This window comes from Cricetulus griseus, chromosome 9 (assembly GCF_003668045.3).
Source record: "Cricetulus griseus strain 17A/GY chromosome 9, alternate assembly CriGri-PICRH-1.0, whole genome shotgun sequence".
Classification (NCBI taxonomy): Eukaryota; Metazoa; Chordata; class Mammalia; order Rodentia; family Cricetidae; genus Cricetulus; species Cricetulus griseus.
Window position 1 is genome coordinate 11,085,627 of NC_048602.1, and position 26,271 is coordinate 11,111,897.

A 26,271-nucleotide genomic window follows, 5' to 3' on the forward strand; every position below is an offset into this window, starting at 1 on the left:
CTGTCCTACAGGGCCAGGCCAGGACCCTTGACTTCTGCACTTAGGCCGGTTATTAAGCATTTGAAGAGGCAGCACCTCCTTAAATTTTTGTGATTTTTTTTTTCTGCCCCCAGTTAATAGGTCATTAAGAGCCTACCTAGGCAATTTGTTGAGAGTCCGGTCAGTTAATGATCATAACCCCGACCTTCACATTAACCTAGCAGCCTCATGAGCTTCAGGTAATAGCCACTGTTCCATGAGTTTCCACTTCTGTTTTATGGTGTCTCCCGCCTCCCCCCCTGGCTCCCCATGTAAACCAGAGCCACAAGGTCCGGGCTTCTTTCAACTTGGTTCAACACTATGAGTTGCTGAGAGCTACAAGCTGCTTTGTCCTGTGGGGTCTTTGTCTTTTTCTACCAAGCTTGATTGGTCCCACTGCCCTCTTTGTCAGTTCTGCCTGTCTTTTTTCTGAGGCTTTGTGGTCCCATGTAGATTCGTTGAGGAAATGGAGACAGTTTTGTCAGCAGGATTGGTTGAGAGAGAGGATGGCCACAATGCAATGAAATGGTCACTTGTTGGTGGCCAGTCAGCAGTGTCCTCCAAGAAAAACTGGCTCTCTATCGCTTCTGCACATGCTTGTTCTCAGGCTTCTCCTGTGTGTACTGTTCTGTCTTGTTCTTTGGGTTCTGGTTTTTGAGATGGTCTCTTGTAGCTTAGGCTGGCCTCAAAGTTGCTCTATAGGTAAGGATAACTTTGGATTCCTGGTGCTATTGTCCTGTCTGGTGCACTAGCTCCTGCTTGGACAAGTGTAGCTTCTGCTCTGTTGCTTTCTGTATGGCTGCTTTGTTGTCATTTAACTCTCCCACCCTGGAAAACTGTATAAGTCTTGCCCGTTGTCCATGAGAGCCCATTCTAGGGAAGCAGCAGAGCTGGTTGAGTGTCACTTGGTCTGTAGGAAGGAGCGTATTGTCCGTCCCTGAACCTGCTTGGGAACACTAGATCTCCCTACTGGGTTTTTTTTTTTTTTTTAAAGCCCATGTTGTATGAATCCTCAAGCTAAAGACCCTGGGGAGTATGACCCAGGAGGTGTTGCTTAGACTGGGCATCTAGGTGCCTTTGAGGAGCTGCAGTGAGCTCCAAAAATGAACTTGAATGCCTTGGAAGCAAAGCTGCAGGAAGCGAGGTTCTGTCTGTCCTCGTGCCAGTGCCATTTCTATCTGCTGGCCGTAGCCTCCTGGGGATGGCTGGTTCTTGTCCCTAGGGGTCCTGGGAGTGTCTCCAGCTGCAGGCAGGCAGGTGACCTGCTAGTCGAGGCTGGGGAAGTAACTCAGTAGCATTTTCCTCCTAAGCACCTGTCTCAAGAGGGTTTGGCAGGTCTAGATTGAAACTATTAGTGCAGTGTGGCCTCCCCCACTTTTCTTGGGGGATTATGTCACAGTCTATTAAGTGTGCTCCCTTGGTGTTTAATCCCACTCTGACATGGATTTTTCTGGCAGCCTGTTAAAATGCTAGCTGTTTTCTGTCCATGGCTCTTGGTATATCCACCTCTCCCAATAGGCTTCCTTCCTTTCTAGTGAATAGTCTGCAGGAAGTAGTCAGACCTGATCCTCATACAGGCCCCTTAGCTGGGAGAACACCTGTAACATGACCATGCGAAGATCATATAGGTCTCTGAGGGCAAGGCGCAGCTGGGTGTCTGTGCAGATGGAGTGTCTGATCTATTGTCACCTTCCAAGTGCCTCTTCTAAGTCACAAGCAGTTTTTTAAAATTAGTTTTATTATTATTTTGTCATTTTGAGACAAGATCTTGCTCTGTAGTCCAGGTTGGCCCAAACTAGAGATCCTCCTGCATCAAGCCCCCCTGAGTGGGATTACAGGCACAGATTGCCGTGCCTGACTAGATTTCCAAAAAAATTCTATTTGTATAAGTGTCTCTCCATTCTAGGACAACAGTTTTAAGCATGTGGCCCATTTTGTAGAAACCTATGCATGTAGCTCTTACTGAGCCCAGATTTGCCTGGACCTGTTAGCCACATTATTGGTGAGAATGTTGGACTGAAGCCTCTATAGGGTGGGGAAGCTTTGAGAAGGAAAGCTGTGTGATTCTTGATGATAGTTAAGGCTCATGAGTTCCTAGGATAATCTTGTCACAAGTTCTCAGTGTGTCAGAAGTGGGGCACCTTCATCAGAGCCAGCCGTAGCTGGGGACAGGGTGGAAGCCTCCCCTGACCCTGGGCAAGATCTCCACCTGCATAGCCCTTTTGCTAGAGACCTATCCAGGATTGCCAGCTGGATGGGATTCCATGTGGTTGCTTCCATTTTCTTACAAGGAAATTGCAGGAAAGAAGGTAGTTGGGTACCCATGCCCAACACCATTAACTTTCCTCCACAGGGAATCTAGCCTGCCTGGCTCCAGCCTTGCCCCTAGGCTCTGCCTGTTCTTCCCTCGTTTCTCTGAGGTGTGGCCCTGCCCCACCCATGGCATTCCCATCAGAGACACCAGTAGGGCTTGTTCCCATCACTGCAGGCCCATGGCGGTGTCACCAAGTAACAGCTTTTTCCTCGAGACAAAAACCAGTTTTCCTAGTCACGTGTCCCCATCGACACTGGTTCTGAGCTGAATCTGCAAGGCTTCACTTGACAGGAATGTTGCTCTGTGCCCTGCCCCGTGGAGAGTTGGCTGTGTCTGCTGGTGCAGGTGGAGTCCTGAAGCTGAGCTGCTTAGGTGGAAAGCCTCTGAGGCATGCAGGCCTCCCTCCCACTGTGGTTGTCTCTGACAAAGCATTCGGAGCCTCATGTCTGAGTGCTGTCCTTGACCTCCACTCTGTGTGTCTTTGAGGCCAGGCCTCTTGGGTGTTGGGCCAGGCCTGGCTCCTTTGAATTGAGCTCTAGATTAATTAGAGAAGCGCCTCTTGAAGCTGGGAAAAGGCTGTGGAGGGCTGGGAAAAGAGGCTGCTGTTTCCCTCGGAGACCCTTACGACCCTCAGGGCTTCTAAGTGGTTATTCCCTCCTTCTACAAAGCCCCTTTGCAGGGCTGTTCCTTACTCCCTTTTTTGGTTAGCTTTCTCTGGGCCTATTGTGTGTGTGGTTTTGTTTTTGTTTTTTTCCACCACAGACAGGGTTTCTTTGTAGCTTTGAAGCCTGTCCTGGAAATCGCTCTGTAGACTAGGCTGGCCTCTAACTCTGCCTCCCAAGTACCTGTGCCACCAACGCCTGGCCCCTATTGCATTTTTTAAAAAATTATTTTTTGGTGTGGTGTGGGATAGACCCTAGAGTATATGCGTGCTTGGCAAGTAGCCCAGGCTGACCTGGAACCTGTAATCTTCCAGGTTCAGCTTTAATTCTCTCTCTTTTTTTTTTTTTTTTTTTTTGGTTTTTCGAGACAGGGTTTCCCTGTGGCTTTGGAGCCTGTCCTGGAACTGGCTCTTGTAGACCAGGCTGGTCTCGAACTCGGAGAGATCCGCCTGCCTCTGCCTCCCGAATGCTGGGATTAAAGGCGTGCGCCACCACCGCCCGGTTTAGCTTTAATTCTCTTACTCTTGCCACTATTATCATATAATCTCTTTGACCCTTATTGAAGTGTAAGGGACTTTTATGCCTATCCAAAGACCTTTCTGCTGCCATTTATAAGCAACATAAGGGAGCTATAAACATAATCTGCGTTTATTTTGTTGTTTGCCTTTTGGGGGATGATCACAGGGTTTCTGTGTGTAATGCTGGCAGTCTTGGAACTCTACACATAGACAAGGCTGGCCTTAAGCTCACAGAGATCCGCCTGCCTCTGCCTCCCGAGTGCTGGGATTAAAGGCGTGCGCCACCACCACCCAGCTAAGGCTGAGAACTTTAAAGATTTTTTTTTTACCCCAGGCAGGGGTCTCTCACTGTATACGTTGCTGACTTGGTACTGTGTAACCTGGCCTCAAACTCAAAGAGATCAGCCTGCCTCTGTCTTCCGCGGCACCAGCTAAATTTAAAAGATTTTTCCATTCTCCCAACTCCTATACTTAGCAACATATGTGTCTGTGGGTCTGGCTTGAACATTGGACTTCTTTCCCATCTGCTACTTTCTTGACCCTCCCTTGACTCCACCCATAGATACCTGTCCCCTCCCCCAGCCTATCCATAGCTTGTTGGGTGACTCAGCTTGTTAGGTTAGGAAAGTACTTTTACTTTTCAAAGTGCTAAGGACTGAGTGTCATGGGGGAAAGTGAGGAAAACTGTGTGCACGCCAGGGTTGAGAAGGCGTGCCCAGAAACAAGGTGAGAGGAGTCAGCTGGGAGAGGGATCAGGCCTCAGCTAAGGGAGGGCTCAGCACGAGTGGCTCTGACTCTACCATCTCGGTCCCTAATGGAACAAGTTCAGTTTGCTGTTTATCTCCATAAATGAGAGTGTGCCAGTTGGGTTCCCTGCAAACGAACTTCTGTGGTCCAATAGATCTCGGTTATGCTGTAAAGAAGGACATTGTGGGCGCTGGGCATCTAGACCACTCAACCTGTGGCAAGACCCAGGAACATATTCCTCCACTTTGTGGCCACAGGACCTACTGCTTAGGTTCTGGAATGGTGGGGAATCCTGAAGTAGGTTTGTCCTTGTGTGAGCATAGTACCTTTCTTTTTTATTATTTGTTTATTAGTGGGCTTGGGTTTTTTGTTTTGTTTTTGAGACAGGGTCTCACTATATATATAGCCTTGGTTGGTCTCAAACTCAGAGATCCTCCTGCCTCTGCCTCCTCAGTGCTTGGATTAAAGGCGCCTGACTTAGCCTGGCTTTTTATTTATTTTTTGAGTTCTAGGACTGGGACTGAGGACCTCTTGTGTGTTAGGCAAGCAACCTACCACTAAGCTGTACTTCTTGCCTGCTGGTGGTAACCCCTCCACCTCTTTACTTTTTTGGGGGAGTTTAGAGACAGGGTTTCTCTGTGGCTTTGGAGGCTGTCCTGGAACTAGCTGTTGTAGACCAGGCTGGTTTTGAACTCACAGAGATCCGCCTGCCTCTGCCTCCCAAGTGCTGGGATTAAAGGTGTACACCACCACGGCTATCTCCCCTCCACCTCTTGTGACCCAGTTAAACTCATAACCACAGTCCCTTTTGGAGAAGGATAAGAGTTGGCCCTGTAACCTCCTGGGGCTTGTCTCAGCCGCTAGAGCTGTACCCACCTTTTTATGGGCTCTCTGCTGCTATTGGCTTTGCTCACTCAGGGCCTTCAAAGGGCTCCCTGTAGCCCCCAAGTTCACAATAGTTTGGGGGTTGGTTTGCAGGGAGGATGGTGAGCTGGAAGAAGGTGAACTGGAAGATGATGGGGCTGAGGAGATCCAGGATGCCCCTGGAGGACAAGAGAGGAGTCGGAAAGAAAAGGGGGAGAAGCACCATAGCGACTCGGATGAGGAGAAGTCTCACAGGAGACTGAAACGGAAGCGGAAGAAGGAGCGGGAGAAGGAGAAAAGGAGGTCGAAGAAAAGGCGGAAATCCAAGCACAAAGTAGGTCCCAGAGGGCTCCCCACACCTCCACTGCTGGCTCAGAGCCCACCTGCCTGCCCCACGGGCACTCTTAGTAACAGCCTTTCCTAGTGTCTGGGGCCTGAGGATAGCTTATAAAATCTGGAATTTATGCTCTGTTGCCATTGAGTGCCCCCAGGTGAGGAGTTTTCAGGCTGAGCGCAGTGTCCTTCCAGACACACTGCAGCATGGTTTGTCCTGGGGCTGGCTGTACTAAGGTGACCCGCCAGCAGCAGTCACTCACAGTGCCTCCTCTCGTTCCAGCGCCATGCTTCTTCCAGTGATGACTTCTCGGACTTCTCAGATGACTCAGATTTCAGCCCCAGTGAGAAGAGTCACCGCAAGTACCGGGACTATAGCCCACCCTATGCACCGGTGAGTGGCACTGTCGCGTGCATTCTGGTATGGGGCAGTAGCACAGAGGCATTGGGTATTGTTTTCATCCCTATTTTTTTTCCTTGATTTTTTGAGACAGGGTTTCTCTGTAGCTTTGGCGCCTGTCCTGGCACTCGCTCTTGTAGACCAGGCTGGCCTCGAACTCACAGAGATCCGCCTGCCTCTGCCTCCTGAGTGCTGGGATTAAAGGCATGCGCCACCAACACCTGGCTCATCCCTATTTTATGGATAAGGAAACTGACCGTTAGAACGTATGGGTTTGTGTCAGAGCAGTGGCTTCTCCACAAGGCCTACTCTGAGCTTGCCCAGTGTCAGTCAAATCTTCCCCCATGGCTTGGCAGTACTCAGTATGTCCAACCCATCCAGGTCACAGGTGACTGCTTTCCACTGTTCATGAGTGACCTTTTGTGGGAAATTGGCAAGAGAATGAAGTGGCCAGTAGAGTCAATTATCTCCAGGGCTGCATGCACAGTTAGAAGTTAAATACCCCATTACAACTCTGAACTTAAGCATAAATTTACTTTCTCTTTCAGAAGAACTTTAAGGGAAAAGCAAACAAGGACTAGGGATGCAGCTCAGTGTTGTGGTGCTAGACAAGAAAAACAAACAGGAAATGGCACAAACGGATAATGTCAGGACTAGGGAAACCGAGGCAGAAAGATCAAGAGTTGGAACCTAGAGGCTGGAGAAATGGCTCAGGGGTTAAGTGTACACAGTGCTTTTCAGAGGATGTGTGATAGCTACAGCTATGTGTGCCTCCAGTTCTGGGAGCTCTAGCCTCTGTGGGTAACTGCATGCATGCTGTCCATATATGCATGAAAACACTCATACATAGGAAAATGAATAGCATTAAGTAAGAGTCTGTCTCAGGGTTTCTGTTGTTGTGAAGAGACATCATGACTACAGCAACTCTTATAAAGAAAACATTGAATGGGTGGCTCCCAGTTTCAGAGGTTCAGTCCATTATCATCATGGTGGGACATGGCAGTGTGCAGGCAGACATGGTGCTGGAGAAAAGAGTCCTACATCTTGACTGGGAGGCAACAGGAAGTGAACTGAGACACCGGGTATGGCTTGAGCATATATGAGACCACAAAGCCCACCTCCACACCAATACACTTCCTTCAATAAGGCAATACCTACTCCAACAAAGCCACAGCTCCTAATATCGCCACTATGTGTGAGCTTATGGGGGCAGTTACCTTCAAACTACCAGAGTTGGAGCTCTGAGCTACACGGCAAAACTCTGTCATGAAAAACAAGGAAATTGGACTGGAGAGATGGCTCAGCGGTTAGGAGCACTGACTGTTCTTCCAGAGGTCCAAAGTTCAATTCCCAGCAACCACATGGTGGCTCACAGCCACCTTGAATGAGATCTGGTGCCCTCTGCTGGTGTGTAGGCAGAAGACTGTATATATAATAAATAAATAAAATCTTTAAAAAAGAAAAACAAAGAAAACCACAGACTAGGCAGGGTGTCATGGCACTTTAAAAAAAATTTTTTTTAGATCATTTTTTGTGTCTGTTTTCCTGTCTGTGCACCATATACATGTCTGGTGCCTGCAGAGGCCAAAAGAGTGTGTCATATCCTCTGGAACCGGAGTTACAGTTGTGAGTCTCTATATAGGTGCTGGGATCTGTACCTAAGTTGCCTGGAATAGCAGCCCCATGAGGACACTTTTCGAAGCCTTTCCTGTGAGAGCGTCATGCAGCACAGCTACTATGGAGGCTCTCACACAGTAATCCAGACTGATTACTGCAGAAGGGAAGGCCGTCCTCTCCGTGCTCGGGGAGGCTTTGATCATGACACAGAGCTTGAGTGGCTGTGTGTCAGTGTACCCCGGTCTTGCATTTTCCCGGTAGTGAGGAAAGGATTTCCTTTATTAGTGGAGCCTGCTCTATCTCTGAAATGCTGCATGCGCATGCTACAGTGTTACAGCTCAGGGGTGGATGTTGACACTAAGTATCCATTTGTACTCCTCCGTTAGGTTGGTTTTCCATAGCTCCTTGAGCTTTGTTAAAATGGTTTTGCTGCTCCAGTGCCGCATGCTCCTCAGCCCTGTCACCAAAGCCACCTTAATCATTTTACAGCATATGGGAACTGCTTAGCTTTTCCTTAACAATATGCTGAGAGGTTTGTTACTTTGTTTTTGTTTTCAGTTTTGAGACCAAATCATTACTTTGTTACCTAGGGCAATCTTGAACTCCTGGGCACTCAAGCAGTTTTTCTGCCTCAGCCTCCCTGTGGATGGGACTACAGACTTGGGCCACCATACCCTACCTTAGCAATGTGTATTTAAAGCCGGGTATGATTGTACAGGCTTATAATCCCAACACTGGGGTTTGGAGGCAGATCAAGAGTTCCGGCCCAAGATGGAACGAACTCACAACTGTTGGGAGGCAGATTTCTGAGGGAAGTCCTGCATAGTGTGTTCCAGGACAGTTGGGACTACACTGAGAAACCCTATCGTTTGCTTTTGTTGTTGTTGTTTGTTTTTTGAGACAGGGTTTCTCTGTGTATCTTTGACTGTCCTAGAACTTTCCCTGTAGAGAAACCTTATCTTGAAACACCCCCCCCATACAAAAAAAAAAAAAAGTGTTCGTGGCCAGGCTGGGCTACCTAAGACCCTATCTCAAAACAGTAAAGTGTTTATTGGTTACAGCTTCCATCGCTAAGGTGGGCCTCATTGTCTGAATGTGCTACACTGTTCACCTCTTGAAAGGTATTTTGGGAAGTGTCTTTGGAAATAGCAGTCTGCTGTGGCCATAGCAGGCCATTCATTGACACCCAAGGCCCTAGGGAAAGCTTGGACAGCTGAGACCCCTTCTCCTGCCTCCAGGCTCCTCCCCAGGTGTGTGTGCACTGCATCTTTGTCCTTGGTTCGCTAGGGACTGTGGGCTCATGTTTCTCCTTTCCTTCCAAACCTTGACCCTTTTCTTAAGTACAGACTTGGACCCATTGCTGTCCCCAGCCTATCAGGGTAAACAGATCTGCAGAGAGGCCAAGAACCAGTGGTAAACCAGGAACAGTAGAGACCCCCAGACAAACCCCTAAGTTTTGAGAACTGCGATGACCTTAATGGTCCTGAGCCAGGCCGTGGGAACTGGCTAACCCTCTCCCTAATTCTTTCCTCAACCCAGTGCCACCAGCAGTACTCCTCATCTCATAGCACACCCCTGCCCAAGAAGCCTTACTCCAAGATGGATAGCAAGGGCTACAGCATGTATGAGGACTATGAGAATGAGCAGTATGGAGAGTATGAGGGGGATGAAGAGGAGGACATGGGCAAAGAAGACTATGACGACTTCACCAAAGAGCTGAACCAGTACCGGCGTGCCAAGGAGGGCAGCAGCCGGGGCCGAGGTGAGTCCTTCCCTCCCCTCCTTTCCCAGTATTTCTCCAGGACTACTGCTGCTGTTGAGAGTGGAGATCTGTAGAATCAAAGAGCCTATACTGAGTGTCTAGATGTCTAAGAGAGCTAGGCAGTTTCTCGAGGATGGCCAAAGTGCACAGAAGCTGTACACTCAGGGCAGGAGGGGTAGGAGCAGGCATAGAGCAGGGACAACAGGCATAGAGCAGGGACAGCTAGTGAGAACAGCTGGCGACCCAGCTCTGCCCTCCTCCATTCCTGGACGTTTCTATCACCAGACCATTTTGTTCACCTCTGAACTTTGGACTTGAAGAAGGTGGTGAGCTTGTGGCTGGAAGGCTTGAGAGAAGATGGGGGAGGAGATAGCAACTCAGGGGAATTCTAGAGCTGGGGAAGATAGGAAGCTAAGGAGGTTTCAAAGGTCTTCAAAGGTCTTCCTGCTCAGGTTCTTGTTTTTTCTTTTTTTTTTTTTTTCTTTTTGGTTTTTCAAAACAGGGTTTCTCTGTGCAGCTTTGGAGCCTACCTATCCTGGCACTCGCTCTGGAGACCAGGCTGGCCTCCAACTCACAGAGATCTGCCTGCCTTTGCCTCCTGAGTGCTGGGATTAAAGGTGTGCACCACCAACGCCCGGTCCTGCTCAGGTTCTTAAACTCATGATGGCAGGTTATTGTTTTGGTGTTTTGTTTTCTTTTTCTTTTCTTTTTTTGGTTCTGTAACTTCCAGAGTCTGTGAGTCTGTCCTGGAACCGTAGACCAGACTGATCTCAAACTCACAGAGATCCTCCTGTTTCTGCTCCTGAATGCTGGGATTAAAAGCATGCGTCTCGGGGGCTGGAGAGATGGCTCAGAGGTTAAGAGCACTGGTTGCTCTTCCAGAGGACCTGAGTTCAATTCCCAGCAACTACACGGTGGCTCACAACCATCCGTTATGAGATCTGGTGCCCTCCTCTGGTGTGCAGATAGACATGGAAGCAGAATGTTGCATAAAAATAAATAAATAAATAAATAAATAAAGTCCTTAAAAAAAAAAAAAACAAAAAAACATGTGCATCGCCACCACCTAACGGTTGCAGGTTATTGTTAAGAGTGACTGTTCATGTTTGCTTTTGTACACCTTTGGAGTAGGTTCCACTTACTAGAGACTACAGACTCACGGTGCCCAAGGGGATGCAGTGGGCCACCCACATCAGTGTAAGGAGAACCAGGTCACACTTGTCAGTCTCACCAGAATCTACAATAGACACCAAGACTTTGGTGTCCTCTCCCTCTCTGCTCTCCTTAAGTCTTTAAAATGTGGTCTTCATCTCCCGTTTGGAACCAGCAACATGTCCTGGGCTTCTTAGCCACATAAGGCTAGTGGCTGCTGTCTTGGACAGTGCAGCAGCCATGAGTTTCAGGAGGCCAGCTAGTGAGGGCAGTAGTTGTAGTGTGTCCAGGGTGTTGAGTGAGCCCCTTCAAGGGGACAAGAGGCACTGTAGTCTGTCTGCCTGGGTCAGCTGGAATAGCTCCCTAAAGGAGGAAGCCCCAAGTAATAGGTAGGAAATGGGTTTCTTCTGTGCTGTTATGGTCTGTAACCATGTGAGTCTCACTGTCCCAATCACTCCACAGGTAGCCGAGGCCGGGGCAGGGGCTACAGGGGCCGTGGAAGTCGAGGAGGATCTCGAGGCCGAGGAATGGGCAGGGGCACCCGAGGCAGAGGCAGAGGCTCCATGGGAGAGCACCCAGAGGATGAAGAGGACTTGTACGAGGAGGAGATGGAAGTAAGGTTTCTTGTAGGTAGCTCTTGGGGATGCGGTGTGACTGGCAGACTCCCTGGGCTGCAAATGCTGGGGTAGGCAATGTGAGATTTACGGTAGAGGACTTGTGGTATCCCTAAGGAAAGGCTTTGGGACAGGCGCACACATGTTTAAATGTTCCTTTTGGGGAAAAAAAAAAAATAACAAAACTTCAGTGGCTGAAGCAGGAAAGGCACCAGATGGTAGACTGGAAAAACCCTGACCCGAGGCAGGGATTGTCTTCTAGAATGTCTTCTGCCTCTTGAGGTAGACATAGAAGTGTGCAGATCACACACCATTGTGTCCCTGCCTTCTGAGTCCCTGTTGTGTGACTCATTTCTTGAAGTCCTACTGCAGTCCCTTGTGCTCAGAGAACCCTGTGTTTGGCTCTGCCCAACTGAAAGTCTGAACTGAGAAGGCTGCTTCTCAGTGTTGAGAGACAACACTCAGTGTTGTCTCTTGCGTGACACTTCTGCCCTGTTCTCTCTTGAATCCAGTATGGAGAAAGTGAGGAGCCGATGGGCGATGATGATTACGATGAATACTCCAAGGAACTGAACCAGTATCGAAGGTCCAAGGACAGCCGTGGCCGAGGTGGGCAAGGGCTCTGTGGGGACAGGCTATCTGGCCTTCGGCAGCTACTGGACTTAGCATGAGAAGTCAAATGCCTTCTCTCTTTCTCCACAGGCTTAAGTCGAGGCCGAGGCCGGGGAGCCCGAGGAGGTCGAGGGAAGGGAATGGGCCGGGGTCGAGGTCGAGGCAGCAGAGGGGGAATGAGCAAGGGCGGGATGAATGATGACGAAGACTTCTACGATGATGACATGGGCGTGAGTAAACTCTGTGATCTGATGATGTGGGTTTTGTTATTAAGTTGATTTGTTCTGTATATGGGTGATTTGCCTGGATGCCTGTGTCTGGGCAGCAAGTGTGTGCCTGCTACCCACAGAGGCCAGACACGGGCATTGGATCCTCTGGGACTGGAGTTACACACAGTTGTGAATGGCCGTGTGGTGATTGGAATTGAACCCCTGTCTTCTGGAAGAGTAGCCAGAAGGTTTTTTCTTTGTTTTTATTTTTGTTTTGTTTTGTCTTTTTCAAGTTAGGGTTTTTCTGTGTAGTCTGGCTGTCCTGGAATTTATTTTTGTAGACCAGGCTGGCCTTGAGCTCAGAGATCTGCTTAGCAGCCAGTTCTTAACCACTCTTAATCAGCTCTCTCTCTCTCCAGGCCCTGATGTTTTGACCAAGGCTACTTGGGAGGCTTTTGTTGTTTTCTAATGAGACATTATCTGAAGGCTGGCCTTGACCTGTTTCCATCAGTCCTTGACCAGGGCTGATCAGTGTTGTTTACCAGTTCCCCAGGGGGATGCCCTGTTGGTACAACCTCTGCTTAAAGCCACACTTTGGCAGTGTTTGCAGCCATCTTGTTGAGTTTCTAAGGTGGAAAGGTTCTAAGTGATACACCCCAAAGTTCCAGGAGAGTAACCAGAAAGGCTTGGCTGCCCCTCTAGGATGGGTGTGTCCCTACATAGCACATGGAGGCGTTTTTTTCAGTTTGAGTTCTGCATTGCATGTGGTGTGACTGGAGCTGCAGTCCTGTTCTTGCGTACACTTAATGTGTTTCCTGCCTCTCTCGCCTCCATTACTCACAGGATGGTGGTGGTGGAAGCTACCGGCGGAGCGATCATGACAAACCCCACCAGCAGTCTGACAAGAAAGGCAAAGTCATCTGCAAGTACTTTGTGGAAGGACGATGCACATGGGTAAGCAGACCAGGACGTGTGACCCACATGGACGGGCTGCCACAGTGCATACTCTTGGACGGGGAGGATTGTGTGATGGCTTTCCCTTCTGGGGGCCAGGAGACACCTGCTCAGCCTGGATGTCTTGGTCACTTCTTAGAAGAGAACTCAGAGGAAACAAGATAACGTGTTGAGAGTTTGAGGCTTAGGGATACTCTTTGGTAGAACTTTTTATCCAGTCTCTAGAGTCTCAAATGAATCTATAAGGGTTAATCTGTTCTGGTTATGCTGTAAACTTCAGAATTGGGGATTTGTTTTTTTTCTTTTTTCTTTTTTTCTTTTTTTTTTTTTGGCAGGGTTTCCCTGTATAGCTCTCACTGTTCTGGAACTCACTCTGTAGACCAGGCTGGCCTAGAACTCACAAAAATCCCATGAGGTAGGGCCTAGGCCCTGCTGCAAACGATGTGATAGATTTTTTGATGATCCCCCATGGAAGGCTCATCCTCCCTGGGGAGGTGATAGGAGGTGGGATGGAGAGTTGGTGGGGTGCAGGGGAGGAGGGAGGAAGAGGGAAAAGACTGTTTCTAATTGAAAAAAAAAAAAATTGCTATACACAAGTAACAAAAAAAGAACTCACAGAGATCCACCTGCCTCTGCCTCCCGATGCCGGGATTAAGGGAGTGTGCCACCAGGCCCCACCTGGAAAGGAATTATTGAAGATTCCAGGCAGAATCAGCCTCAGACTTCAGAGTTGTGCAAGAGACAAGTGTGGCCACTTAGGGCAGTTGACTTGTGACTGATACAAAGGCAGCAAACAAGCTCGTGGCACATTGGCCTGGGTGTTACTACTCCTACAGGAAGCAGGAAGAAATAAGTACTTGAAACAGATAGGTTGCGTATAAAGTAATCCTTACTACTCTCAGTTTTAACTCGACCGATTTCACACTTGTTTGTCACTCAACAAGGACTCTGAGTTGGGGAGTCAAAGACTACTGCAGTGGTCAGTGGCCCTCTGGGGACCCAGACTCCTTCATATTTAAACTTGTGGCATTTTGTGAATGGTGGTGGTGCACACCTTTAATCCCAGCATCTAGGAGGCAGAGACAGTCGGATCTCTGTAGAGTTTAAGGCCAACTTGGTCTACCTGCCAAGTTATAGACATAGTAAGATCTTATCTCAAAAATTAAAAATCTGTTTTAATTCAGGAAGGAAATAACCTGCCTAGAAGCTTTTACCTGTGCTTCATTGGCTAAATACGGGAAGCTGGGATATGGGGTATGTCTAGCCAGGCAGTCTTCCTCAAACAGAACCAGGATTCAGTTAGGAAGGACTACATGGGCCTGGCTTAGGTGATAAGTTTTTGTTGCCAGACAACAGATGGTATGGAACTGAGTAGATGGGAAAGGAAGGAAAGAATGAGTTAGGAAGAAACAGTAATGGCCAGATTGGGGCCTGAGCAGAAGGGCCTAGGGCAGGCTGGGTAGCAGGCACTGGGTTGGGAAGCAGCATTTGGGAGCCCACTTTCCCTAGGGGATATGTTCTTGTCTGTGGTCCCTCTGTAGACACAAATGAATTGGAAATCACTTCCCCGACCCTCATTGTTCTGCCTTTCTTCCAGGGAGACCACTGCAATTTTAGCCATGATATCGAACTACCGAAGAAGCGAGAGCTGTGCAAATTTTACATCACGGGCTTCTGTGCTAGGGCTGAGAACTGCCCCTATATGCATGATATCCTTTGCTGTCCGTCTGTCTTCTTTACCCTGTGCTGCTCTTCGGGCTACCTCCCTTCAGCCCCTTTTACCCACTGTTGGAGCTGTCCAAGTGCTCACCCAAGGAAGCCCACACACATCCTTTATTGTCCCCTCTTCTGTCAGAGTTGGAGGACCTTTTTCTGAGGCCAGCTCTGTAGGCCAGAACTTGCTCTGGAGTGAAGCAGTGTTGAAAATGGCACCTTGCCTTGGGGCAGCTGCCAGCTGCTACACAACCCTGAGTGTGTCAGCTCACCTCCAAAACAAAGGCGGTCACTCGTGCTTGTGGGGTGGGTTCTGAGAGGAAGCATTTGCCTTAATTCATAGTGAACGTGACTTTCCCTGTAAGTTGTACCACACCACTGGGAACTGTATCAATGGTGATGACTGCATGTTCTCACATGACCCGCTGACCGAGGAGACACGAGAGCTCTTAGACAAGGTAATGTCTGGGGTGGCACAGGGGCCAGGGCTGGGAAGAGCCCGACAACACTGTCAGTTGGCACAGGCTCTACAGGATCAGACTCCCCAGTTGCATCCATCTGGACTAAGCCAGCTGGGGAAACAGCTGGGTTCCTTCCTGCAGGAGAGGTGGGGGTCATACTGTATCCCACCCCAGAACTGAGCCGCTGTCTTCCATAAGAGACAGTGAATGAAAAGAATGTCACCCTCTGGTGTTGTGTAGAGACAGGTATACAGAGTGGACATGTCAGTCACAGGGACTCTTACAGAGAAGGGAGGGGTGACCAGGATCTCACAAACCAGGTGCTATTTGACATTGACCCTGGTGTCTGTTGTTCTTCTGCAGATTAGCACAGTTAGTGAGGATGCTTGCTTTGGCCCATCCTTTTGGGAGCCTGTCAGCTTAGGGCAAGATGACCAGCATCCTGTCACTTCATGGTGTAATTGGTGGCTCTTGAAAAGACAAGCAGTGTCTGATTGAGGGCCGCCCCCTGCTGGAGGTTCAGTGTTTACACTCCAGCAGAAGCCCAGACCTGCCTCTTGGGTCTGTTTGGTTTTTTTTATAGCTTTGTTTTCATTTTTAAAGTTTGGTTGTGGGGAGGGATGTCCATTTATTTGTTTGTTTTTATTTTTATTTTTTTGTAGCCCTGGCTGTCCTAGAGCTCACTGTGCAGACTAGGATGTCCTTGAACTCACAGAGACACCCTTTTCCCCCTTGCTGGCATTAAAGGTGTGCACCACAGTGTCTGGCTATGGTATTACCTTTGTTTTTTTTTTTTTTTTTTTGATTTTTCGAGACAGGGTTTCCCTGTGTAGCTTTGGAGCCTGCCCTGGCACTTGCTCTGGAGACCAGGCTGGCCTCAAACTCACAGAGATCCGCCTGCCTCTGCCTCCTGAGTTCTGGGATTAAAGGCGAGCGCCACCAACGCCTGGCGGTATTACCTTTTTTGTGTACCTGTTCTTTCTTTTTTGTCTTGTTTTGGCAGTTTTGCTATGTGGCCCAGGCTGACATCTTTATTCCTCCCTCCTACTCTTTTCAGTGCTAAATATGCTGGTAGACTCCCAGTTTCACTTGCTAAATTTTGGTTTGGTTTGGTTTGGTTTTTGGAGACAGGGTTTCTCTGTGTAACAGCCCTGGCTGCCCTGGAACTCTGTAGACCAGGCTGGCCTCAAACTGCCTCTGCCTCTGCCTCTGCCTCTGCCTCTTGAATGCTGGGATTAGAGCATCACCCAGCTCACTTGCTAAATTTTGAATGAGCTGATTTGCAGCTCTCTGGTCTACTTTGGGAAGCTTGCCTCCAGTGAGGCAAATGATGAGGCTTACAGGAGCAAGTAAAAAGAGAGGCAGGGAAAACATGAAGCTGGCCCTCCCCTGGCCAGCCCCTGTCTGAGTAGGGTGTGCCTCATTCTCTCTCTCTGTCTCTCCCTCTCCCTCTCTCCCTTCCTCTTTCTTTTTTCTTTTGATTCTTTTTGAGACAGTTTCTCTGTGTAACAGCCCTGGCTGTCTTGGAACTCACTCCAACTCCATAGACCAGGCTGACCACATACACATCTCCATAGATATCAGCGGGCATCCACCTCCAGAGTTCTAGAATTAAAGGTGTTATCACCACACCTGATGGTGACTGTCATTTTTGCAGAGGTGACAAACCTTTGGAAATCTTTTGGGATACTAGTTTCAGCTGTACTGAAAAGTTTGGGGGCACAACTGGGCACTGGAAGTCGTGTTGGATAAGAGCCTGTTGGCAGTGGCCGTTGTCAATAGGGAGGCCATGGAAAGGCTGCAGGGGACAGATATTTGTATGCTTTCTCCATTTGTGCTGAAGTGGCAGATGGGTAGTTGATGTTCTGTCCTCTAGTCATTTCCCATGCCTGTGTCCCTGGAAGACCAGGTTAGGAATGGACTCAAGCGTCCTCCTTAGGCTGTCGGGTCTGTGTTGTGTAAGGCAGATGGGTATTATCTGCTTGGCACGTAGAAGGCAGAAGCCCATCTGTGGGGCGGCTTGAGAAAGGTGGTGTGTCCATGTTAGAGGGTGTCTCTAAGGATGCCGAGGTGGGCGCCAGCAAGTGTAACCTGGTGATACTTGTTAGGGTTGAGCCCCACGCCTATCCTGTCTGGTAGCTGTCTGTAAAGGATATTGGCTAGGTTTTCACACTTGCTCATTGGTAGAGAGAAGTGCAATGTGTTTTGAAGTCTTGCCAGGCGAATCTGTCCCAGGGCATTGGGGGGCTGTGGACATTGAAATGGGAAGCTTAGCAGCAAGGGGAGGCTGCCTTCAAACCTGAGATCTCCCTGCCTCCGCATCCCAGTGCCCCAGTTGCAAATGTGTACCAGTCTGCCCAGCTGAAGATGAATTCAGACCTGGACCCTGTGCTCTAAAGGCCTTCGGCAGGCTTGTGATTTACATTTTTCCTCAGAATATTCAACTCCACACACAGTCTGACTTTGCAGCTGTTTTTCTGATGTCACCTCCTTTGCCACCCGCAGATGTTGGCTGACGATGCCGAAGCAGGTGCTGAGGACGAGAAGGAGGTGGAGGAGCTGAAGAAGCAGGGCATCAACCCCTTGCCCAAGCCCCCTCCGGGCGTGGGGCTCCTGCCCACCCCACCACGGCCCCCCGGGCCCCCAGCTCCCACCTCTCCTAACGGCAGGCCCATGCAGGGTGGCCCTCCGCCCCCGCCCCCACCCCCTCCCCCACCTCCTGGGCCTCCTCAGATGGCCATGCCCACCCATGAGCCACTGTCACCACAGCAGCTACAGCAGGACATGTATAAGAAGATACCCTCTCTGTTTGAAATCGTGGTGCGGCCCACGGGGCAGCTAGCTGAGAAGCTGGGCGTCAGGTGAGTGCACAGGCCCTACCCTTCCTTCTCCAACACTGTCAGATCCTGTTTGGGCTCTTGGCCTCAGGCTTCAAGTGAGCAGTGCAGGTGTCCTGGGCTGGGTGCCACTACCTTTCCTCAGTAGCTTCGTCACAAGTACCATTTCCTCCTCTAGGTTCCCTGGACCTGGTGGACCCTCAGGGCCAATGGGTCCTGGCCCCAACATGGGACCCCCAGGGCCAATGGGGGGGCCCATGCATCCTGACATGCATCCTGACATGCACCCTGACATGCACCCAGATATGCACCCTGATATGCATCCCGACATGCACCCTGACATGCATCCCGACATGCACCCTGACATGCCGATGGGTCCTGGCATGAACCCTGGCCCTCCCATGGGTCCTGGTGGCCCCCCGATGATGCCCTATGGTCCTGGAGACTCCCCACACTCGGGAATGATGCCTCCCATCCCGCCAGCCCAGAACTTCTATGAGAACTTCTACCCACAGCAAGAAGGCATGGAAATGGAGCCGGGGCTCGCGGGGGATGCAGGTATGTAGGCACTAGCTGGGCTGCTGGGCAGAGCTGGCTCACCAAGGAGGGAGGGTGGGCAGAAGTGCCTTTTCTTCCTTGGTCTTCTTACAGCAGCATTCCAGTCCCATTCCTGTCCCATGGGTGTTTTCATTACTGTGGGACCCTTTGCCTTGTGGGAGGGAACAGAAGGACTATTGTGTTTGTTGTCATTTGTGCTCACAGTGTCTGGCGTCAATCAGAAGCAAGGCAAAATACCTTAGGAAAACCCCCTTTAGGTAGTGCTGGGCTTGGTGACTGCCTGTCTGACCCCTTCCTCTCTTTCCTGTGATGTTAACAACCTCAGTGTCCAAGAGTCAGGACTAGATACTGTGGGTGGCAGTAGGATATTCATTGCAGTCTCAAAAAGGAGCAGGGACCTGTCCCAGTCCAGAGCTCAGAATGAGTATCCTCTGCCCTTGCAATGCTTGCCTGCCTTTTAGTAAAGGGAGAGAAGACAGTTGGCTCATTCTAGCATTCCATTTGCCATTGTTAAAAAATAGCTGGAGCTGGGCGGTGGTGGTGCACGCCTTCGCCTTTAATCCCAGCACTTGGGAGGCAGAGGCAAGTGGATCTCTGTGAGTTCCAGGCCAGCCTGGTTTACATAGTTCCAGGACAACCTCCAAAACAATACAGAGAAATCCTGTCTTGAAAAAACCAAAAAAAAAAAAAAAAAGCATAGGACAATGGGATACAGCCAAGGCCCTAGCAGAGACTGTCAGCTGGAGCTTCTGAGAAAATGCCCAGGTACCACAGCTGGCCAGCTTGTCTGGGGAGAGCAGACATGACTATGCTATAAAGGGAAATGTATCATTGGCAGTAGTGGCCTTGTCTGCTCTACAGAACAGTGGAGTGGTGGTAGTAGGGGCCAGTGGTGGTGTTGGTACCCAGTACTCAGGATGCTGAGGCTGGAGGATCACTTTGAGTTCTGGGCCAGCCCAGGATAGTGTAAGACTGTCAAACAACCAGAACAGTGGAGGAGTAGGAGTAGGGCTTTAGGATGCTAGAAAAGGCAGGCTGCCAAGATTGAGGTACTAGTGCCTGGCCTGCATAGTGGGTTTCTCTCTACAGTGAAAGTGAGCTCGTCATGTCAGTTCCTGAGGCTGCCCTTTAGAGCACAGAACTGCTATGGTTTCTGCATACCTATGTGGCCTTCTTATAATTTGTGTTGAGTGGAGGTGGAGCCTCAGCCTGTGTCCCCAGCTCCAGTGGCTGTAGCATAAATTAGGTCTAATTAGGCTCATGTACTGACCAAATTCAAGCCCTGACAGTAAGGCCTCCTGTCACTATGTGTGCATATGTATCAGTTTTGCAGTTTGCCTGTGTACGTGGGGTGCACTGAACAGTGTGCAGTGTGTGAGCAGGGTTGACTTCAGTTGACTACTGTATGTGTGTATTGAGGCAGAGACTCATCTGCACTGAGAGATCTCCATAGGGACGCATTTGAACGAGCTAGTCCAGCTAGCTAGATGCAGGGATAGCCTGTCTACTTCCCAAGCACTATCATCACAGGCCCTTGCCATGCCTTGCCTTTCCTTTTGTCTGTCCTGGGGATCCGGTTGTGTGGCAGTAGCCTACTGAACCATCATTCCAGTCCCCAGTGTTTCAACTTAAACTATTTAAAAAACCAGACTGGCTTTCTTGGTGGCATGGACTTCCTCTGCCAGGTTCAGTATATTGTCCCATCTGGATAAGAGTCATTGGCACATGTGGAAGGAGCAGAGTGGCCGATTGATGAGCTGTCCTGGGCACCCTGGCTGACATCCAGGGAGTCAAAGTGAGGTGATGGAGCTGTGTCTGATGCACACAGTAGACCTGGCGGTGAGGAAGGCAAGACTTGCTGTGGCCTTTCGGAGAAGCTGCATGCGTGCTCAATAATTCTGGTGTCCAGTGTCCCCTAGAGGGCAGAGGGCCATGCCCTGAGCTGGACTGAGGTGTTTAGTGCGTTTTGTTCTCTTCGGTTTCTGCTTCAGGGAGATAGAGTGATTTTTTTTTTTTTTTTCCCTACAGGCGTGTCCAGCCTGCAGTGTAGACCCTACATAGAGCTCAGAGTAGACATGCATGTAGCACAACACAGAATCTTTTTGTTTGTTTGTTTTTCAAGAGAGGGTTTCTCTGTGTCTTTGGAGCCTGTCCTGGCACTCGCTCCGTAGACCAGGCTGACCTCCAACTCACAGAGATCCGCCTGCCTCTGCCTCCTGAGTGCTGGGATTAAAGGCGTGTGTCACCAACGCCCAGCTATAACACAGAATCTTAAACCTAATTAAGCATTATGACTAGGCTGGCCATGATGGCTCACACACCTTCAATCCCAGCACTTGGGAGGCAGAGACAGGTGGATCCTGGTGAGTTCAAAGCTGTACTGGTTTGTTAGAGTTTCAGGACCTTTTTGTGTGAGATTATTTTTACTTTGATTACCTGCTTTCTCAAGCGTGAACTTGGTAGATGACAACATCACATCACAATGTCAAACGGTTGGACATGCCTGCAAGAAGCCATGAGGCTGCTCATGGCAGATGTTGAACCAAGCTTGCTTTCTGTGAGGACAGCAGTAGCTACCTAGCCTGACAGGGATATGGCCTATCTCCAGGAAGTTTGTGTCTGAGGCGTGCATTTGCAGTTCTGCTGATATCCATAGCATCCACCATGCCCTCCCTGCGCCTCATCCTTTCCCTGTCAGCTGGCCCACTGTGGGCTCCTGCTGGACTCTCAAGGCACCCAGGCCTGGGGAGGAGGAAGGAACGGGTGGCCATCCTCATCCTTGCACTCGCCACCAGACTTGGCTTTTCCAACGGAGGCCTTCCCGACACAAACCCTCTTCCCTGCCACAGAGGACTACGGGCACTACGAAGAGCTGCCGGGGCAGCCTGGGGAGCCCCTCTTCCCCGAGCACCCTCTGGAGCCCGACAGCTTCCCCGAGGGAGGGCCCCCAGGCCGGCTGAAGGCGGGCGCCGGTGTCCCCGATTTCCTGCCCTCGGCCCAGAGGGCCCTGTACCTGAGGATCCAGCAGAAGCAGCAGGAGGAGGAGAGAGCGAGGAGGCTGGCTGAGAGCAGCAAGCAGGACCGGGAGAATGAGGAAGGCATGTGTCCCCCGGCAGGGGCCCAGCCGGCTCTGTGCAGGGACGAGGGGGGGCACCTAGGCTGGGTGCTGTGTCTGAAAGGAGCTTGGCAGGCAGGGAGGCCTGTTCTGAGCTGCTGCCTCATGCTGAGGAAATGGAGGCTCGGGTTCCTCTGCATCTTGGGTTCAGGAGACTCCTGAGTCAGTGGCGGAGGGGTGGTGGGCTGGTTCCTAGCAGAGCTTGAGTAACACTCTCATGGCCCAACCCTAGAACACATACTTGGGAATCCCAGGCCAAAGATGGGCCAGCCAGCCATAGAGATACGGATCACCAGTGTTGTAGTCACAGGCTCAAGTGGTCACCCCGGTGGCATCCACCTCAGGGCTGAATGGACCAAGGGTCTCAGGAACTTGGAGCAAACCAGTGGGGACAACAGGAGGAAGGACAAAGTCGGCAGTCCCACCCTGGTGGCTCAGGGTTTCTTCCTGGCTCTGTTTGTTGTTGCACCTGCCCTTCCCTGACCCCTGGACTGTTGTGTGGGGCCTGGGGATGTGTGTGAGTTGTCAGCATGGCTGTTGTCCAGACCTCCAGAGAGAGGTGACTAGGGCTGGTCTGGGCCAAACCTTCCCCAGCCCTACCCTGACTTAATGGCACCATGCCTCCATTTCCTCATCTGTCCAGCGGGCATGTTGACGACAGGACCTCCTGGGGTGGTGTGAGTTACTCAGGTCAGAGCACCTACCAGGAATGGTCCTGGCCTGAGAGAGAAGCCACGGTGGTATCAGCACCAGAACTAGGTTGTGCACCCCTGGCTCCCAGCTGGGGCCATAGGAGATGCTAACTGACAGCACAGAACCATACACACCAGGGGCACCCAGGGATCCACGAGGCCATTCATGCCTCCCATTGCTCTGCTCTCTCGCAGGTGACACCGGAAACTGGTACTCAAGTGACGAGGATGACGGGGGAAGCAGTGTCACATCCATCCTCAAGACCTTGAGGCAACAGACGTCAAGCCGACCCCAGGCTTCAGTTGGGGAGCCAAGCAGCAGTGGACTGGGGGATCCACGCCTGCAGAAGGGACACCCCACAGGAGGCCGACTAGCTGACCCCCGCCTTAGCCGTGACCCCAGACTTAGCCGCCATGCAGAGACGTCAGGGGGGCCTGGCCCTGGGGACTCGGGGCCCTCTGACCCTCGGCTGGCCCGTGCCCTACCCACCTCCAAAACTGAAGGCAGCCTTCATTCCAGCCCTGCAGGCCCCAGCAGTTCGAAAGGACAGACCCCTGCAGAAGAAGAGGAAGGGGAGCGAGCCTTGCGTGAGAAGGCAGTGAACATTCCCCTGGAGCCCCTGCCTGGGCACCCACTGCGGGACCCTCGCTCTCAGCTGCAACAGTTCAGCCACATCAAGAAGGATGTGACGCTGAGCAAGCCAAGTTTTGCCCGCACTGTTCTCTGGAACCCTGAGGACCTGATCCCCCTGCCCATCCCCAAGCAGGACGTGCCCCCAGTGCCTGCTGCTCTGCAGTCCCTACCTGCCCTGGATCCCAGGCTGCACCGCTCCACACCTCCTGGACCTCCCAACACCCGGCAGCGTCCAGGCTCCACAGATCCCAGCACGTCTGGCTCTAACCTACCTGACTTTGAACTCCTCTCTCGAATCCTCAAGACTGTCAATGTCAACACCCCTGGCCAGAGTGACAAACCCAGTGACCCCAGGGTGCGGAAGACCCCTACTGACCCCAGATTACAGAAGTCAGCAGATCCTGCAGCAGCATCCCGTGCAGCCAAGCCCAGTTCCACCGAAGCATCACCTCCTGCTGCCAGCCCAAGCGGAGACTCATCCCCACCAGCCACGGCTCCCTATGACCCCCGAGTGCTGGCAGCTGGCGGCCTGGGCCAGGGCAGCAGCAGTGGGCAGAGCAGTGTGCTGAGTGGCATCAGCTTGTATGACCCAAGGACTCCCAATGCAGGCGGCAAAGCTGCAGAGCCAGCCTCTGACACCACGAGTGCTCAGCCCAAGGGTCCCGAGGGCAATGGCAAGAGCTCAGCCTCCAAGGCGAAAGAGCCCCCGTTTGTCCGCAAGTCTGCGCTGGAGCAGCCAGAGACAGGGAAGGCCAGCGCAGACGGGGCCACAGCCACAGACAGATACAACAGCTACAACAGGCCCCGGCCCAAGGCCGCTGCAGCCCCCACTGCTGCCTCGTCCACCCCGCCCCCTGAGGGGGCCACACCCCAGCCTGGTGTACACAACCTGCCCGTGCCCACCCTCTTTGGGACTGTGAAGCCAGCCCCCAAAACAGGCACAGGAAGCCCATTTGCTGGCAACAGCCCTGCTCGTGAGGGTGAGCAGGATGCGGGGTCCCTAAAGGACGTTTTTAAAGGCTTTGACCCTACAGCCTCCCCCTTTTGCCAGTAGTGTCTATGGGGGCCAGTACTCCCTCCACTCCACCACCCTTCCAGGGTGACATTTAAGGGCAGCAACCAGAGTTACGGGTGGGGGGCAGGCAGGGTGTTCTTTCTTTACATTTTTTCCCTTTTTTTCCTTTTTAAGTAGTACTTTGAGTCATAAATTGTATCTAACCATCTTGGGTTCTGGTCAGTGCTGCAGGCTCCTGGGCTCCCACGAGTTGCCCAGTGAGCAACTTGTACCCTGAGTTGGACAGTGGCAAGTACCCCCAGCCTGGGGCGACCCTTGAACTAAGGGAAGTTGTGAGTGTCTGGAATGGCACTAAAAGCCACTCACCCTGTGCTGCTGGGAGATGACGGAGCCATGTCATGTGGAAGGAAGCTGGTGCAGGAGTTGGTAGAGCTGTCCTCTCTTGAGTATGCAGCCTGTGACAGACAGCCTGCTTCAGAACAGAGCAACAGTGACGTGAGAAAATGTCCAAAGGAGACAAAGGTCTCGGCAGCCCCTGGCTCTGACCTGCTCGGGCCTGTGCATCCCCCGTCCTCCGTCCAGGGTTTGTCCTGAAAGTGACGCCCTCTAGCCAGCCCTCCAGGAGACTCTGGTTGAGACACCTGCAGGCAGTAGGCCCAGGAGGGGTGGGGCAGCCCCTCAAAACATTCTCCCTCAGTATTACCTGTCCAGTGCCACTGGCCTGACCCTCGAGACAGCTCAAGGATCCGTGGTGTGGCCACCTGCCAGACTCCCGAAGAGGGAGGCCAAGGGTGGCCCTGGCAAAGTGTGTCTGCTCGCTGCTTTCATGCGCCTTAGCTGTGTTATATGTAGAGTACCAGATAGTGTTTGCTTGTCCCTCCCAAGCTGACAGAAGCAGGGCGGCAGCGGCCTGGTGCGGTGTTGGATTACTGGGTGCTTCGCAAAAGGGGGCCCGAGGAAACTGCAGGAGTCGAGCTGGGGCCAGAGTGGTGTCTTGGTCCTTTCTAGGAAAGGACCTTGGGGTGGGGAGGCCTAAGGCATCTGCCAGATCCCACTCAGTGGAGGCATTTCCACAGCCTCCCCCACTAGCCACCTTAGAGCTGGCCGTGTCCAGAGCCCCAAGGGAGACTTCCCGTGACTATGTCCCCAAGATTGGATCAGGGAACTGGGTAAGACCTACAGACCCTTCTGCCTCTGGGTCACTCGCCAGGCCCTAGAGGTCTGCTTTCTTGCAGCCTGCCTTTCCTATATTGGGTCTCTTGGCCCAGCTGCTTTCTCTTTGATGCTAAGGAGACCTGACACATAGCCAGTGGATCCCCTCCGCCTCAGGGGAAGACAGGCTCCCCCATCCCTCGCCACCCCCCACCTCCCCCATACCCTCCACAACCCAAAGAGAAATCCCTTCAAAACAGTTTGGGGCCTGAAGCCAGGGTAGGAGGGGCTTGTTCCCCACAGGGTGTTAGCCCTGTGTGGTCAGTGCACCAAGATCAGGTTGGTTTTGTTTGTCTTTGTGTTTTTTTGTATTTTGTTTGTTTTCTTAAACAATCATCAATGAGATTTGTCTTTGGCCTCCAGCCTTGACCTCCAAGACTGGGGCCTACAGTAAGTGTAGGATAGGAAGAGTACCAGTGTGGCAGTGTTTGGATCCCCTCCCCCTCCCACCCCTTTGAAAATTCTCTTGTGAAAGCCAGGCTTGGCAGTGTGGACCTGTCATCCCAGCACTCAGGAGACAGAGGCAGGAGGATCACGAGTTCAAAGCCAGCCTGGTCTACATTAGAAAAAGAAACTTTTTCTTTTGTTAAAGAAAAATTAAATGAATTTTTAAATCTGAAATCCGTGGGTGAGATGGAATCTGGAGCCCTCCTCTTGAAATAGTTAGCTGAAGACCCTCATGGGATAAGGAACTCCGTGTGAATCCCCACTCGCCATCAGGCCACAGTTTTAAAGAAAAATTGTTCTCTAACCAGGATTGTAACAAAAGTGTAAATAGTGTTTCTGAGTTGAAAGTCGATGGTGCAAATATGTATATAACGTACTGTATTTTTACATGATCGTCGCATGGCTCTCCCACCCCCTTTTGTACTCAGTATCTGTCTTCCAAAAACCTCACCTGCCTTCTCTCATGTGGTCTCTTAATCCAGTAATTGTATTACTGCCATTAAAGGATGCAGTTATTTTAAACAGCCTGACAGTCTAGTCTCATCTCTGTCCTGCCAGGGAACAAACATGGAGGGTATGGGGTGTAGCTGGGCTCTCGTGTGTTTCGTTAGTGAGGTCAAACCCAGGGCTTTGTGTCTGCTGGGTAGCACCAGGCCCTGCCTCATGCCCGGCCTCCAAATACTCAAATAGCAGCAATAGCCTGAGCAGACGCACAGACATGTGATCCTAGCATTTGGGAGGCTGAAGCAGGGTAATGGGTCCGAGGCCAGCCTGGTCTACCGAGGGAGGTCCAGGACAGTCTCCAAAGCTA

General features: G+C 51.2%; 1 protein-coding gene across 7 annotated transcripts in view; it reads left to right on the forward strand.

The window, feature by feature from the left end:
- Positions 1-25,987, forward strand: part of Zc3h4 (zinc finger CCCH-type containing 4) — a 37,298-nt gene extending 11,311 nt beyond the window's left edge. For 5 of the 7 annotated variants that reach the window (XM_027431034.2, XM_027431037.2, XM_027431036.2 and 2 more), the window contains 13 exons: positions 5,238-5,457; positions 5,740-5,850; positions 9,013-9,235; positions 10,850-11,001; positions 11,514-11,610; positions 11,704-11,843; positions 12,666-12,776; positions 14,374-14,485; positions 14,838-14,947; positions 17,456-17,811; positions 17,966-18,345; positions 21,195-21,443; positions 22,348-23,840. In XM_027431034.2, coding sequence (XP_027286835.1) covers positions 5,238-5,457; positions 5,740-5,850; positions 9,013-9,235; positions 10,850-11,001; positions 11,514-11,610; positions 11,704-11,843; positions 12,666-12,776; positions 14,374-14,485; positions 14,838-14,947; positions 17,456-17,811; positions 17,966-18,345; positions 21,195-21,443; positions 22,348-23,840 — 3,754 coding nt within the window. Of the gene's footprint in view, positions 1-5,237; positions 5,458-5,739; positions 5,851-9,012; positions 9,236-10,849; positions 11,002-11,513; positions 11,611-11,703; positions 11,844-12,665; positions 12,777-14,373; positions 14,486-14,837; positions 14,948-17,455; positions 17,812-17,965; positions 18,346-21,194; positions 21,444-22,347 lie in introns of all 7 variants that reach the window. The other 2 variants (XM_035449293.1, XM_035449295.1) reach the window with 2 other exon arrangements.
- The last annotated feature ends 284 nt before the right edge of the window (positions 25,988-26,271 follow it).